This window comes from Toxoplasma gondii, chromosome XI, assembly GCF_000006565.2.
Source record: "Toxoplasma gondii ME49 chromosome XI, whole genome shotgun sequence".
Lineage (NCBI taxonomy): Eukaryota > Apicomplexa > Conoidasida > Eucoccidiorida > Sarcocystidae > Toxoplasma > Toxoplasma gondii.
In genome coordinates, this window is record NC_031479.1 from 3,578,400 (window position 1) to 3,592,021 (window position 13,622).

The following is a 13,622-nucleotide window of genomic DNA, read 5'->3' on the forward strand; positions in this document are numbered from 1 at the left end:
CTGCCGTGACTCCTCCACTCTACGTTCATCAAAACGCTTTCTTGTTTCCTGAAGCATAGCGACATCACCTCTTCATCTCTTTCGTACTCAGCGGAAGCTGCTAGAGTATCCAGTCAAGTGGAGATGCAAGAGGGGGCTGCGAAGCAAAAAGACTGATGAATCTTGCGCCGCCAACTTACCCCAAATCTCTTGATTTTGGCTTCTTATGGACTCGAGGCCGTGGACTCACTAGTTTCCGTATTACAAAACAGCATCAACGCCTGTCTCTGTTGGATGCAATCCATGCGCAGAGACACTTCTCCGCCATGAAAATTGCACATTATGGACAGGCCGCCTTCCGGCCGAACAGTGAAATCTACTATGTCTGAGGGAAGCATAGCATTACGCCGCCTTTTCCCCTGGTACTGCAAGGCCGAATCAAGATCCTGCTTGCTTGCCTTGTCGCCAGAGCGAGACAGCTTTGCGTGCGACTAAAAACCATGGGGTGTTAATCGGATGCATGCGGGGCGAGGGCCGCGACCAGAGACGGAGACAGCGGTGTGCATCCGTCGAGTTGGAGGAGGAGGCTGTACGGGGCTAAGGGCGTTGAATTTACCGTGCTTAACGAACGCAAAGAAGACAAACGAGCAATGCGACCGCGTGCTGTGTTCCGCGCTTGATTGTATGGTTTCTTTTGCCGTCGGCGTTTGCTTCATGTTGTCAGAGTAAGAGAGGCATCGAAAGATGCGCGTGGGAAGGACCTAATGAACCGTTACGTACGACTGTGTCTATCCAGTTGACCCCTATTGGCCCATTTTGCTGTCTTCGTCTCTGTTTCCCCGCAGTGCGTGACGGTGTCTTACAGCGACCTTCTGTATCACAGAAAACCTCACAATGGATTTCTTCGTGTGCCACCCATCAAAAGGACGGTCAGCTTCACTCTTGAGGGCAGTGGCCCTGTTTTCCCTGGCCGTCCACTGTGGACTGCTCCTCGTTGAGAGCCGCCGCGTCCGCGAGACAGGCGTTGCACGGTGCTTCTTTCGCACTGGAGATGCGGCCCGCGATGCGAATTTAACACCATTTTACGTTCCTGCCGATGACCGGCAAATGTACGAAGAGGGGATTAGAGACTACGTAGCTCAAATGGGTGCCAGCAACGAGCAATTCTCCGTGGTGTGCACCGAAACGCGGGAGAAAGACGTCAAATGTGAGTTGTGTCTGTACAACGAGGTGTCAGAGGATCGCAAGCATGTTCGACAAGGCCAAGTTCTGGACACCATGCTTCTCGAATGCATTGAAGGAAAGTTCATTCAAGGGTCCGTAATGTCGAACTCTCAGTACCACCCGATCTGTTACCCCCCTCCACAGAGACCTACGCGTGATGTGACTGAAGCAAAAGGACGGAGCGTCAATCCTCACCAACAACTTGGCGAGTTGGGCACGAAGAGTGCAGGTGAAGAATCTTGTGGCACCGGCAACAAAGAAACAGGTGGCTCCTAATGTACTAGGAAACAAATCGTAGATGGGCCTTATCGATTTTGACCGGAAAGTCTTGCTCTGCCGTGGCGTTTTGTTTCCCCTTCCTCCTGCTCCGTATTGGCGAAACGTGTGGCACACTCGACCTAGGCCACGTGCATTGATTTTGGGGAACGTATAATGCCGAAATTTGCTGCGTTCCGAGTGCAATCCTCTCATATATACATATATGTGTATATATCTGGATGGTATTTGCGGGAGCGGGGAAGGTCGCTTGTCGCTGCCTAGTTTCCTCTGTTGCAGGAGAGAAGCGTGAAGCGGAACAAAGGGTTATCTCGCTGACGGTGTGTGATGTGATGGAAAAGATTGCAAACCGATGAGTTCATCGAAGGTAGTAGAGGCGACTTCAGAGTTCACTATGCTCTTACAAAAGCTGTTCTTCTGTCGGTGTCATCTATTCTTGACGATTCAGTGCCGTAATCGGGCCGAGGTGGACTGTCTCTTTTTTTGCCGTCGTGAACAGGGAAACACCGCACCGTAAATGGTGGCTTATCCAGAATTTATGGTCTCACCACTGGCACACGATGTGGAACCAACACTACCATATGGTCGTTGTGGCAGCGGTCACGTAAGAACGAGTCTAAGAAATTGCCGTGGAAATGCGTTTTGGCAAAATGGGACCTGCGTAGGAAGCGAGTGGTGAGTGGTTGCAGGCACCCGAAATCTGAGGAAATAGCGAAGGCGAAGTATTGTGCTTTGAACGTCGCACACTGCATTTTGATGTGCAGTTGTCATCGGTTGACTGTTGGGAGGAAGTGCTTCGGTAATAGTTCCGCTCCAGAACATGCAGTGATCCACCCGAATCAGCAATCACACAGCGAAGCCGTCGTATGACGGAGGCGGAGCGTCCATTGTACAATAAGCTGGTTTGCGAAAGAAGCACTGAAACGTTTTGCACGCCGGAAACTGATTAGCAAGGAGGCGTGTCTGGAACGTCTGGCAAGCATGCTGGCGTCCCGTCCCCTTTGAGACTCCAACCCGGATAACAATGGCGTCACAAATTCGAGCGCGTTGTCTCGTACATTGGGCAGGATAGTTACCTGGATCTGGTGATTTGAAAAGAGGCAGCAGCGACACCGTCCTCCACCGGTGCGGTTACTTCCTTAAAAAGCACTGCGTAACTCTTTTCTCATGAGGATCTGCTCTGTGGTTGATATGGTAGATCTTGAAGAGGCAACACACATGCTGCGATAAACATGAATGGAAACAACGTCATTCGCCCCCGGCGTTATATTCACATGTCCTTGAGTGGTGACCGTGTTTCACCATGACCCCTTAGCAATGCACTCGTACGTTGCAGGTGAAAAAGCTATTGAAGACGGGACGCTGCTCCACTGAATGGAGCACCTGCTGCTGCATCCATTACCGTATCGTCTTGGGAATCGGGTGCAGATGAATTATCCTCTGGTAAGTAAAGAAAGTGTTCTTTGTGTAGAGTGCTTCGAGTGTACGGCAGCATTGACGGGTACTTCATATAGAAGCGGCTCCGAAACCAGGACATCCCATCCGAAGCACGCGCAGGCGCTTCAACCTCATTCACCGCATCAGCGTTATCAGGAACGGCTAGCGGGTGAATCCGGCCACGGGATGGACGACCGCTAGAAACTGTACGTAATCATAAGGAGAGGCATAGATGAGAAGGGCCTAGTTCCGCGACACATCCCGGCCAGGACTTGTGTCTGGAACGCTAAGGGATTGCTGACTGTGCAGTGGGCCGGGTCTTCAGCAGCGCAGACGAGGGAGATGATTCGAAGCACATCTGCACAGTTTTCTAAAGTATAACAGTGTTGCGTAGTCGTGCAGAGCTTTCGTCCGAACTACAGAGGGATCGTCAGTAAGACTGCGATCTTCGAACCACGGCTGAACTGATTTCTTCCGCATACGTTTCGATATCACCGTGAGTTCGTTGATTTGTTTGCGACCCCACAGAGTCTTGAACAAGTGCATCTCGCTCTTGGTTTGCCTTTGGCGCTTCTCTGCTTCTGAACAGCTTCAGTGTTCCCCTGTAATTCTAAGATCGACAAAGAGCAAGTGCCGGATGCGCCAATGGATCGTGTGCAAGTGATATTTGCGGCGTTTCCTTACCCGGAGGCGGCGGGTTATCGAGTCGTTGTCGAGCGAGATCGAACGGAGAATATTGACGCGAGCTCGGCAAAGGAGGAACTCTTCCTCTCAGGTACGGATCCTGCCTCTGCGCGAAGCCTGCAGGGTTCAAAACACCCATCAGAGAATGGAAGCAAAATCGTGACGCGCGTTCTTGATGGTGGAACAGGCAGCTGCTGATTTGCCTCTTTGGAGAGTGGGAATTACGATGAGGAGCGAAAGAACGGTGGAAAGACGCACTGACAAGGAGAAAACGGTGGAAGAGTTCCTTACCAGATGACACGCAGTTGCTTGTCCAGAGCACAGCCAAGCCAATGATGTGCAATTCCCTCATTTTGGTGGCATTTGTGTTTTTATGAAATTGTTTGGTTGTTGTTCATAAAAGCGAACAGAGCGTAGAAAGATTTGAACTTGCATTAGACTCTCCACTGCGCTAGAACCTTATTTTATGTGTTTTGACTACGACGTCACGGAGAGGAGTTAGAGCTAGCCAAACGCCTACCCCACACGGGCGAACCCTCAGAAACGCTCGATCAAAACGGACGTTCAAAACTGCCTGACCCAGGAAAATCTGTATTCGAGAGTTATTGATACGTTGCTGAAATGTGAATTCTTCGCCTACGGAGGTGTTGTGAACAACATGGGCAGATCGTTCCTGGCACTCTTGGCGGTTGTACTGCGTGCGGTGTCTGGTGACGACAGATCACATGCATCCAGGATACGACCAAACTCGTTACTGCGGGTCAACACCGGTCAACCCTGTTTTTTTAAACAGCGATTTGTAGTCAGCATCTTTCGAGCTGGTAGTGTTCGTCACACCGCACTCAATAAAGAAGTCCACAACCACTGGGAGTCGTTCCAAAGCACCTGGACCGCATGGCATCTTCCAGTTAAAGATAATACATTGGAAAGTGAAGTTTAGCCGTGTCTTCGTGCGCGTGTGGCCGGATTTCTCATTTGGGCATTTGTGGTGCCCTTCATGTAGAAGAGAGACGAGGAGAGTTTCGGTTATACATGTCCCGTGAATGGTTGGCTACTACTGGAAACACGGCGTCTTTTCCGACCGACTCTTTTCAATTTCAGGTTCCCTGGTGTACAAAGCGTCTCGGCACATCTGCAGATTTCACAGGGTTCATTAGGTAAGCAGGCTGATAAACTCAGTGCCGGCACACAGAGACCCTCGATTACGACGATCCCTCGGCGCTTGGCTCTACGTCAGAGGGGGAAGACAGTCACAAAGGTGAACTCAGTGGGATCTAAGATGTAGTTTCGATTTCCCTGTTGATTGGGCCACGTCGGGGCACGACTCTGGCGAGCAGCAGGCACAATCGTGGAGTGCCGGGCGGCCGGCTACAGGCGGAGTCTGTCGGTACATTTTTTGTAGTTGCCTTCCGCAGGAACTGAACTTGTACTTTCTTGGGGGTCACTGCTAGTTCGCCTTTCCGATTATGAACAAGTACCTTCAAAGAAGATTCACGAAGCGCCATGCTGACCTGTGGCCCTGTTCCATGAACAGGGAAAAGTGGGGCAACAGCGCCCCACGGTTGGCCGGTGGCGGGGGCTTTCATGGATACAGTACTGTCTTTACGCAGAGACATGCGATGCATATGTCCTTCGTTAAGACTGACATTTTTGACATGTTTTGTCCCTTCTACAGTGCCCGTTGGTCCCATGTTCAAAATGCTTCGGATGCCTCTCGTTGAAGCGGAACAGAATTTTCCACTCGTGGGGCATTCGGTTGCTTCTGGTGTTCTTTCGTCTCCAGTCGTTTGTTTTGTCGAGGCGTTAAAACTTAACTCACGTGCTTCGGTCGAAACGTTCGACAACTTGCAATAAAAGTGTTCGGAGTTTATTCGATGTCTCGAGTTGATGAGTGCTGAGTTTTCTGGAGAGCCCCTCCGGGAAAGTCAACTCCTTAAACGGTGGTGCTCAACTGCGGGAACACCCGTGGTAAACAGTTGACGTTGTAAATGAGATGGAGTGCTGAAACTCTTTTGCCTTCCTGGTAGGCTTCCGTCTTTGTTCAAAAATGTCGCTCGGAAACCACCAACAGTGCGCCTCACGTTGTACCATTTTTGTGGGGTTGATGCATATTTGGGAAAACGGTTGGCACTGGACCGTAATTGGGATAGGAGTCCTGTGATCATGTTCTTCGAAAAGGCTTGCCACGGAGCTCAAGGTTTGACGCAGGGAGGAGGATACTCAAATGCTTGGCGGTGACTGTGTTTTACGCGCTTGAAAGCCTAGGCATGGGTCTATAGTCTTGTAGACGACTCTGCAGTGTCGCCTTCCACTTCTCACAGTCCTCCAGAGTGGGTAAGAATGGAGGTTTCATCCCGCATTGCATCCACTCGTTTTGTTTTTCTTTTAGGTCTACTTCTTTCTGTTCTGACATGTGGTGAGCTCAGCATTCACGAGGCTGCCGCCAGCAGGTATCAGCCCGGCAGGGGTGCGCTCCATGACAGGTCACGGAGCTTCAGAACACCGTCTGCAGAGACGAAAACTGACGGGGAAAACTCTTTTTCACAAACAGAAGGTAGAACTTCAGACTGTCCCGGAGATCGATGTTCGTCACTAGAATGTTCAAAATCGGGTTGTTCGCACTCTGCCAGGAGCCAGTCTCGCTCTGCAGGGCGAACCCCATTCAGAAGACGATACCTGAGTCAACGCTCAATAATTCACCTCGCTCTTGCGTTATCAGTGTGCTTGCTGCTACCGGCGATTGCTGCCACGGCGTTCCGTAGAGGAAAGACGGCGGAAGACAAACGCGAGGGACGCGCGACACTGAGTGAAATGTCTACACATCCGCCAACAAATCGGGTCGCAGCTTTTGCAGCCTCGTCTCCGAGGGGAGAAAAGGCTAAAAAACTGGTTGCCAAGGCGCCTGCTGCCAAGCTGGTGGCGGCTGCGACGGCAGTGATAGCTATGGCAGTGGTTATTGCGGTGATAAACTCGCGTCGTGCAAGCCACAGATGGAATGAACTGTTTCTGGGACGGACCTCAACAGAGGTGGCGGCAAAGGGAGCGCCAAAAGTGGATTCAGGGCCCGTTCAAGTCGTTGATGGTCAAGCGGCTTTGACCCCCGACAGCGAGGGCGAGCAAAGTTTCGCTTATATTCCAGTGTGGAAGCGGCAGATTGCCAACCACGCGATTGCTGTCATTTTCGCCACCGTTTACGCATTCATCTTCTGTACGGTAATCACAATGTCGAGGGAGGATGAGCCCTTTGAGGAAGAAAATCGGGATGGCAATCCCCGCGATTTCGGCCCCTCCGGCCTTGTGCAAGACGCGCCTAAAGATCCTCCGCCACCGTATGCTAGCCCAACGGAAGGTGCTGCCAGCCCAGAACCACTCCCTCCTCGTCCCACAAGCTTCCCACAACCGTTCCCTTCACTCCTTTCACCTGAGCGTGAGTCCGACTCTCCGCGTTCTCCCCCCGCCAGACCACCGTTCATTTCAATGCATTCGCAAGATCAGGACAGCTTGCCTTCGCCTTCCACAGGCCAACCGAAAACAGTTAGGCAGTTGTCACGTGTTGCGGAGTCCGTCTGGCAAGTGCTTGACCTGCAAAGGCAGCTCCACAGTGGAAACTTATGGAAGGCTTTTTTCAAGCTGGAGGGGGCTATGGGCTCGGACGTTCCTGCAGCTGCGAGTCACGTCGCCTCGGAGTACAGCCGCGAAGCTTTGCAGGAAACTCTTTTGTGCCGCAAAGCCGCAAGACTAGCTCGCTTGTCCACAATGCTGGTGGCTGCAAAAATCACTTCTTACGAGGCGAAAATTGATGCTGCAATGGATATGTTGGGTGCTGCGCTGAAGGCAAAAGCGCACACCGAAGAATCTCCAGACGTGCGCCCCAAAGTGATTATGCCCACCAGAAAGGTGCTCAGGAAACTGGAACGCGGTTTTCGTGCGCAGCAAAATAATCTACGCCTTGCAAGCGAACTTGCAAGACGAGCCTACGGTTTAGTCGCGAAACAGGAGGCGGACGCTATATCAAACTTTATCACGTTGGAAGAAGAGGCTTTGTTGTTCCGTATCCATCACCTCGAAGCCCGCCTTGAGGTCTTGAAGGCGCAGGTGGAGGCTGCCACAGGAGCGGCAGAAGCTCTCGATGGAGAAAAGCAAGCACCCTACGAGGTTTTGTCAGACTCCGAAGTCGCATTGCTCGGGGCCACAGCAGAAGATCTTTTGAAACGTGCAGCCATTGCAGGCGCGTTTATAGAGGAACCCTCCCTTGTTCCAGAGTTGGCATTCCTATTTACACACGACTGCCCCGTGCCTGGAAGCCTCCTTCGAAGCAGTTTTTTGAATGACGTTGCACATTGCATTGAAAGGCTCCAACATGTGGTGAATAAAATGACGAACCGATCTTGATTCATGCATGAGACGTGCTTGGTCCGACGCATGCTAATTCTCCGAGTTTATGCCACCTAGAAAAATCTCGAAGGACCAACACAGGCTTAGGGTGCTGTGACCCAGCACCAGGGTTGATACATCGGTGGACGCAGGAGATCCACATAATGGAATCGTGCGTCGTTGAGATGATTTGATAGGGAAGATGTGATTCTGTCCGTGCTTTACTTCGATTGGACATTCACTTTTTGAGCTGTTCAGAACAGGGGTTGTTTACTGGTGGGATGCTCTTTCCCAGTCTCTGCGGCTGCGAAAGCACGCCAATAAGTTATGCTACAAGGAAAGTATTGGTGCGTGTGCACAATTTGCCAAGTAATCGGCCAACTTCAGTTCGAATCACAGCCGCTAGTTTTACACAGCTTTTTCTGCACGTCATTTTCGCTCTGGAGATGTTTGCATAATACGCGGGTCTACGATTGTGTGCGAAGCGGTGCATCTCCCGTTTCACCTCCTGTTGAGTGGCTTTTGTGCAGGAAGTAAATACAACAGTTTTGACACGCCATTTTTGCCATCCTGCTTCGGGTTTAATGTCGAGGCTACGGTGGTTGTTTAAACGACTTCAAATGACGGTGCAGCGGCGTCTTGCTAGACCTAAATTGTGCGCGACAGGACACAAATGCGAATGACAGTGACTAACGCCGACCTTGTATGAATGAAATGTGTACGGTATGACGGCGATGATGAGAACATGTCTCAACATGAGACGTCTAAAGAAGCGCAATCAGATGTACCAATCTGCCGTTGTCAAGAAGACTGAGATGTGCAGCTGTCTCGTGGGACCATGTACAGCGCTGAAAGCAGCTAAGATCAGTCAATCGGTGCAGTCGTCGGTGCGTTGCCTTCGTTTCAGCGCCTCTCGGTTACGGGAGAAAATTCATGCATTAAATGAAGTGTCGTTCAGCCGGCTGACGCTGAGTAGAATCCTTCACGCGACTGTAATCACTGGCAGTGTCTGATTGTAAAGTTAGTGGGGTTTCTTTTAGGACACGAGAATGTATGCAATCGCCATAGGAAATGGTGGGCAGGTAGAGCCCGCGGTTCCCAGTCACTTTCGCGTCGAGCCAATGACAAGGAAAAAAGCAAATCTCCTTAACCAGACTCGGTCAATAGATCAGTGAAACGTTCCCACAGAGGACGGGTGAGTCTGCGATGAGTGGAACACCTGGGCACAAGAAGTGGTCTCTACTATCCTTTTCCACCCCTGCAGACTGACTGTTCTGTCCTTCCGGCTCCGGGTTTGAAGCACGCAAGGCATGACCAGAGCGTTTGCCACAGGCAGGCTGGCCAATGGAAGTTGACTATCCTACGTTGTCCCATAAGCTTGCTGTAAGAGGGTTTTTCTCTACGCATGCATTTAGTCTATGGGATGGAGATTCATTACCGACAAAAGTCTTCTAAAATGTTTGTTGGTTTCCTAGAACCTCCCGACACAGCACCAAAAGAGCGAGAAATCTACTGTACTTCACGGGCAGGGACGAACAAAGTTTTGCTTTGAATGCTAAAGCAAATCGAATAGGTGTATATGAATGTACGCTCACATGCACTGTTTACTTCGGTCGTTTCACAGTTTGTGGTTCAACTGCAGATATGTCAAAACTAACTGAAATCGTGTTTCTGAATCACTCATCAACTTGTTTACTGTTTTCAGGGAACGGGAACCATTCCGTTCGCAGAACAACTGAGCCAAGGCGTTGCTTGAATGTGAGACTCATGTTGGTTCGTTCGTGACTTTGATGGGCACATCTTGTCGCCACGAGCATTGTCAAGTCTGTGCATGATTGAAAGGGAAACAATGGCAAATGCGGGGGTTAAGGGTGGCGGTCATGTAACGTACGGCTTTCCCAGGGTGTCTATAGTTGTTGACTTAACCATATACGTTTGTCCAAACTTGCATTGTAGTACATTACAACAAATGCAAAGTGAGCAGCACGTTCCAACTGCAAGAGTTATCGGTTGACACTCCAAAACGACGAACCACATTGTTTTTTGTTCCTTCAAACGATCAGTGTGTTCCTTCCGTGCCTCTAGCGGATGGTGCAACTGTGTAAGTTTAGAAGAACAAAAAAGAGGAGTGATATCTGACAACATGGGTAAAAAGCTTGTCGGAGCCCAGATACGTGAGTTGCGAATGCAGTTCTGCATGCGCACCATTGGCAAGCACCGATGCTGTTTAACGGCATTTAACTCCTCGACCCAAAAGGGGATCTCTCCTAAAGCGTATTGTTCTTGAAAGTAGCGCCCTCTTGGATGTTCTTCTATTTCATCAGGCCCAGTATTTTCCGCACACGCTTGCTATTTTTCCCTATTCCCGTATTTCCTCTATCACGCCTTGGCCGCGGTTGGTGTGTGCATTTTACTCGGCTGCGCGACACGTCACACCAACGGGCTTTGGAGAGCGTAGATACCTTTCTTAGTTAACTTTCGCATTGAATACATCTGACGTACGGAGCATGGTAGGTGTGCCGTTTGTCTGTCGAATTCCACTACTGAACAATGTGTCTACGCTTGGAAGCGACGTGCTGTTGACCTACATTGGCGCTAGTCGAGTCAAAGTTGTCCAACGGGGCCAAACAGAAAGCTTGAGTGTCTTTTTTAGTCGCCTCTGATCATCGTATGGTTACATCTTAAGAGCAATTGTTTTCGGATGGTACTGATACCATTTTGGGCTCAACTTAAGGAATTCGGTTTCTTCTTCGCCGCTCTGCCCTTAGCCTTTTGTCGCGGTAAGCGGCTACTTTGTGAGAACTGAACAGTGACTCGACAAACGAAGGGGACACTGTAGTATAGCTCTTCGTAGCTCAAGCACTCGGTCAAGTCCCATCATATTATGTTCAAAGTTACGTTTTTCCGTGACTTTTTGTCTTCTATTCCCCCTTTCTCTCAAAACTCTGCCGAGGAAGAAGCTGGCAAAGACTTGCGTATGTGCTCTCCGGGGCGCAACCACGGCAACCCAGCCCATCATCTCTCCTCTCATCCACACTTTCCGTTTTGTTTACGAGTTTTCTGGTCGTTTGCCGCAAGGCTGTAAGGAATGCATGACGGCAGAGTTCGGGCAGAGGTGCGCTTGTCTCGTTCTAGCTGGATTAATTCAGCAACGGAAAGGGCATTTGACCCGCGTCTTCACTTTTAGTTTACCTGGGATACTTTCAGAGTCTTTTTTCCGTCTCCAAGATGCATCAGCGAGCAGTTGTGTGTACAATGTGCGGGGGGAAATTCTTCCCGGCGAGTCTTAGTTTCCACCAAAAGGCGTGCGCAAAGAAGCAAAGTTATGCGTTACTTCCCTGTTCCTACTGCGACACAGAAATTCCTAAACCGGACTTGGATCGACACATGAAGGAAGCGTGCGCAAAAGCTCCGAAGCAACCGAAGAGTGCTGGAAAGGGCGAGGGTGATTGGCACATTGAGGGTGATGGGGGTAGAATAAAAGGACTCAGTGAGCTTTTGGATGATCAAGGAAGGATGCAGTGCGTTGTCTGTCACCGCTGGTTTCTTCAAGATCGTATTGGAAAGCACCAGAGTATCTGCCGTGCGATAGAGGAGAAGCGCAAGGATCAGCCAATTCGCGTTTTTGATTCCTTCAAGCAGAGACAGTTCGATCCCCTCATACGCCCGGCTCTGCGAGCCGAAGGTAATGAACGCCAAGCACGCTTACGTAACAATTCCTTTTCAGCCTCCGTCCGCGCTGCTAGATCTTACTATTCCAATTTCCACAAAAGTGGGGAGACCGCGAAATCCAGCGACCGTGCTGCTGGGCACCTTCCCGCTACGCGTGAGGGACAGAGTGATTCGCCTGCTAGCAATCATCACACAAAGAAAACGTCTCGAGCTGGGTGCAGTTATCCTTTCTCTGGTAAGTCGCCAACGAGCCCTGTTGGCGAGATATCACGTAAAGGTGGTAGCCCGGATAAAGCAAGTATCGCGTCTTCTCGGTGTGTGTCCGGCGCGGGAGGCTCTCTTCCATATTCACGCGATGCCGTTCCTGAAAAACTAGCTGTAGAAAAAGAGGGTCGTTTACGAGACACACAGTATCTGGCTTCAAGGTCCCATCCGACTAGCCAGGCATCAGGAGCAGCAGGTGGACATGTCCCAGCCAGGAGTTCGAAATTAGGTGTGATGCATGCCAGCGGAAACATGGAAGGAACAGGAACGAGTTCTCCGGAGAGCAGACGTGGAGGCCGCCGCTATCCCGATGTGCCGCCGGCGACGAGAGCAGGAGGGTGGCGCCAAGAAAGCAGGCCGTCGGCTGCGTTTCTGTCGTCCGGTCGGTGCACGACTTCGTACTCGGGACGGGTTAGTGCGGGCAGGATTCTGCAGTCGAACGAAAGTTCGATTGATAACCCCATGGCTTATCCAAACTATCCCGGTGGCCATTATAATTCGGAACGGAGCCTCCACAGTCTGCAGAACGCTTCTCCGGGAGGACCTCGGTCACCGATTGCACTGCAACAGCAGCCGCGTTTGAGAAACAGTCGTCCTGGTGGGGCAGGAACGATCCTTCCAACAAATGAAACATCGCCAGACAATCCTCTTGCTCGCGGAAACTATTAAGGGTGAAACAGTGTCCCGAGCGGGAGGGCGAGACGCGTTCTTCTTAACGTCGTGTGTAGGATGGCGGCAGCAGCGGACACGAGTTTCCTCGTAGATACATCATGCGGGTCGGTCGTGAAAAAAAGTGGCATACTGTGATACGTGCGTACTGGGGAGTAGCGTACTCCCCGTTGTTGTGTAGGACATTTTGGAGCCGTACATTGTAATTTGTTTGGTGATATTTTCGAAAGAACCTGGGAACGCTACGGCTTTTTGTCGGGCAGACGTGACGATGGAGTCTTTCCCGAAATATGTAGCCAGTGGCACACCCTGCTTGAGGTCCTTCGATCACATTAATCTCTACGTTTACGACTGTCGCCCCCCAAATGCGAGTTTCCTATTCAGTACATGGCTGTCATTCGCCATTTGTTTTTCAGCTGGAGTCAAGACCTTCGGTCTAATCGTCTTTTTCCCTTTACACTCCACGTGTGAAAGAGCTAGAATACCTAAATATAGTCAAGTACATTAATGCACTCTACACTGTTCGTAACAAGAATTGTACCGCGGGACGTAGTGTCTAGGTTCCATCATCCTACACAGAAACTGTAAAAGCTTGTGATATGACTCCGTACGACAGACAGGTTGTTCAACATAATGAAACTGCTTTGTACAGTCTACCCGCTCCGTTGTCTTTATAAGGTATCCAACGCCAGCATCTCCGCGAGGGCTTGCCCGAAATGAATTCGCACATGCCAGTTTGCAGGCTTTACTGCTGCGCTTTTTCTTGGATGTCAGCGTCGGAAAAACGCTGATCACCAAGCTTGCTCCTTATGTACTAACATCCGGAAATATGTGCTGTAATACGCACACTGTTATATTTTTCCTTACGTATCGATATAGAGGAGATGGCATATATATATATATATATATATATATATATATATGCACGGATCTATCTTCATCCGTTTTCACTGAAACGATCATTATACGTGGTGAAGTAGTCAACAGAGGTACCATTACATCCGTCGTAGCAGTCCTCCACTGAGTGGAAGATTTTCTTTCAA

General features: G+C 50.3%; 4 protein-coding genes across 4 annotated transcripts; 3 read left to right on the forward strand and 1 right to left on the reverse strand.

Moving 5' to 3' along the window:
• Positions 1-609: 609 nt before the first annotated feature.
• Positions 610-2,268, forward strand: TGME49_313640 (hypothetical protein). Its single transcript, XM_002364534.2, has one exon. The coding sequence runs from the start codon at positions 874-876 to the stop codon at positions 1,477-1,479; it is 606 nt and encodes a 201-aa protein (XP_002364575.1). The 5' UTR covers positions 610-873; the 3' UTR covers positions 1,480-2,268.
• Positions 2,269-2,644: 376 nt separating this feature from the next.
• TGME49_313650 (hypothetical protein) lies at positions 2,645-3,952 on the reverse strand (the record flags this gene model as incomplete). Its single annotated transcript, XM_018782782.1, has 3 exons — positions 2,645-2,700; positions 3,601-3,717; positions 3,892-3,952. The coding sequence occupies 3 exons, from the start codon at positions 3,950-3,952 to the stop codon at positions 2,645-2,647; spliced, it is 234 nt and encodes a 77-aa protein (XP_018635411.1).
• A 680-nt stretch (positions 3,953-4,632) lies between these two features.
• On the forward strand, positions 4,633-7,992 carry TGME49_313660 (hypothetical protein; the record flags this gene model as incomplete). Its single annotated transcript, XM_018782783.1, has 2 exons — positions 4,633-4,757; positions 6,027-7,992. The coding sequence occupies 2 exons, from the start codon at positions 4,633-4,635 to the stop codon at positions 7,990-7,992; spliced, it is 2,091 nt and encodes a 696-aa protein (XP_018635410.1).
• Positions 7,993-10,354: 2,362 nt separating this feature from the next.
• Positions 10,355-12,951, forward strand: TGME49_313665 (hypothetical protein). Its single transcript, XM_018782784.1, has one exon. The coding sequence runs from the start codon at positions 11,203-11,205 to the stop codon at positions 12,577-12,579; it is 1,377 nt and encodes a 458-aa protein (XP_018635409.1). The 5' UTR covers positions 10,355-11,202; the 3' UTR covers positions 12,580-12,951.
• The last annotated feature ends 671 nt before the right edge of the window (positions 12,952-13,622 follow it).

Bases quoted from the DNA above. Each gene is read 5' to 3' on its own strand.
- TGME49_313640 (XM_002364534.2), top strand. From the start codon at position 874: ATGGATTTCTTCGTGTGCCACCCATCAAAAGGACGGTCAGCTTCACTC.
- TGME49_313665 (XM_018782784.1), top strand. From the start codon at position 11,203: ATGCATCAGCGAGCAGTTGTGTGTACAATGTGCGGGGGGAAATTCTTC.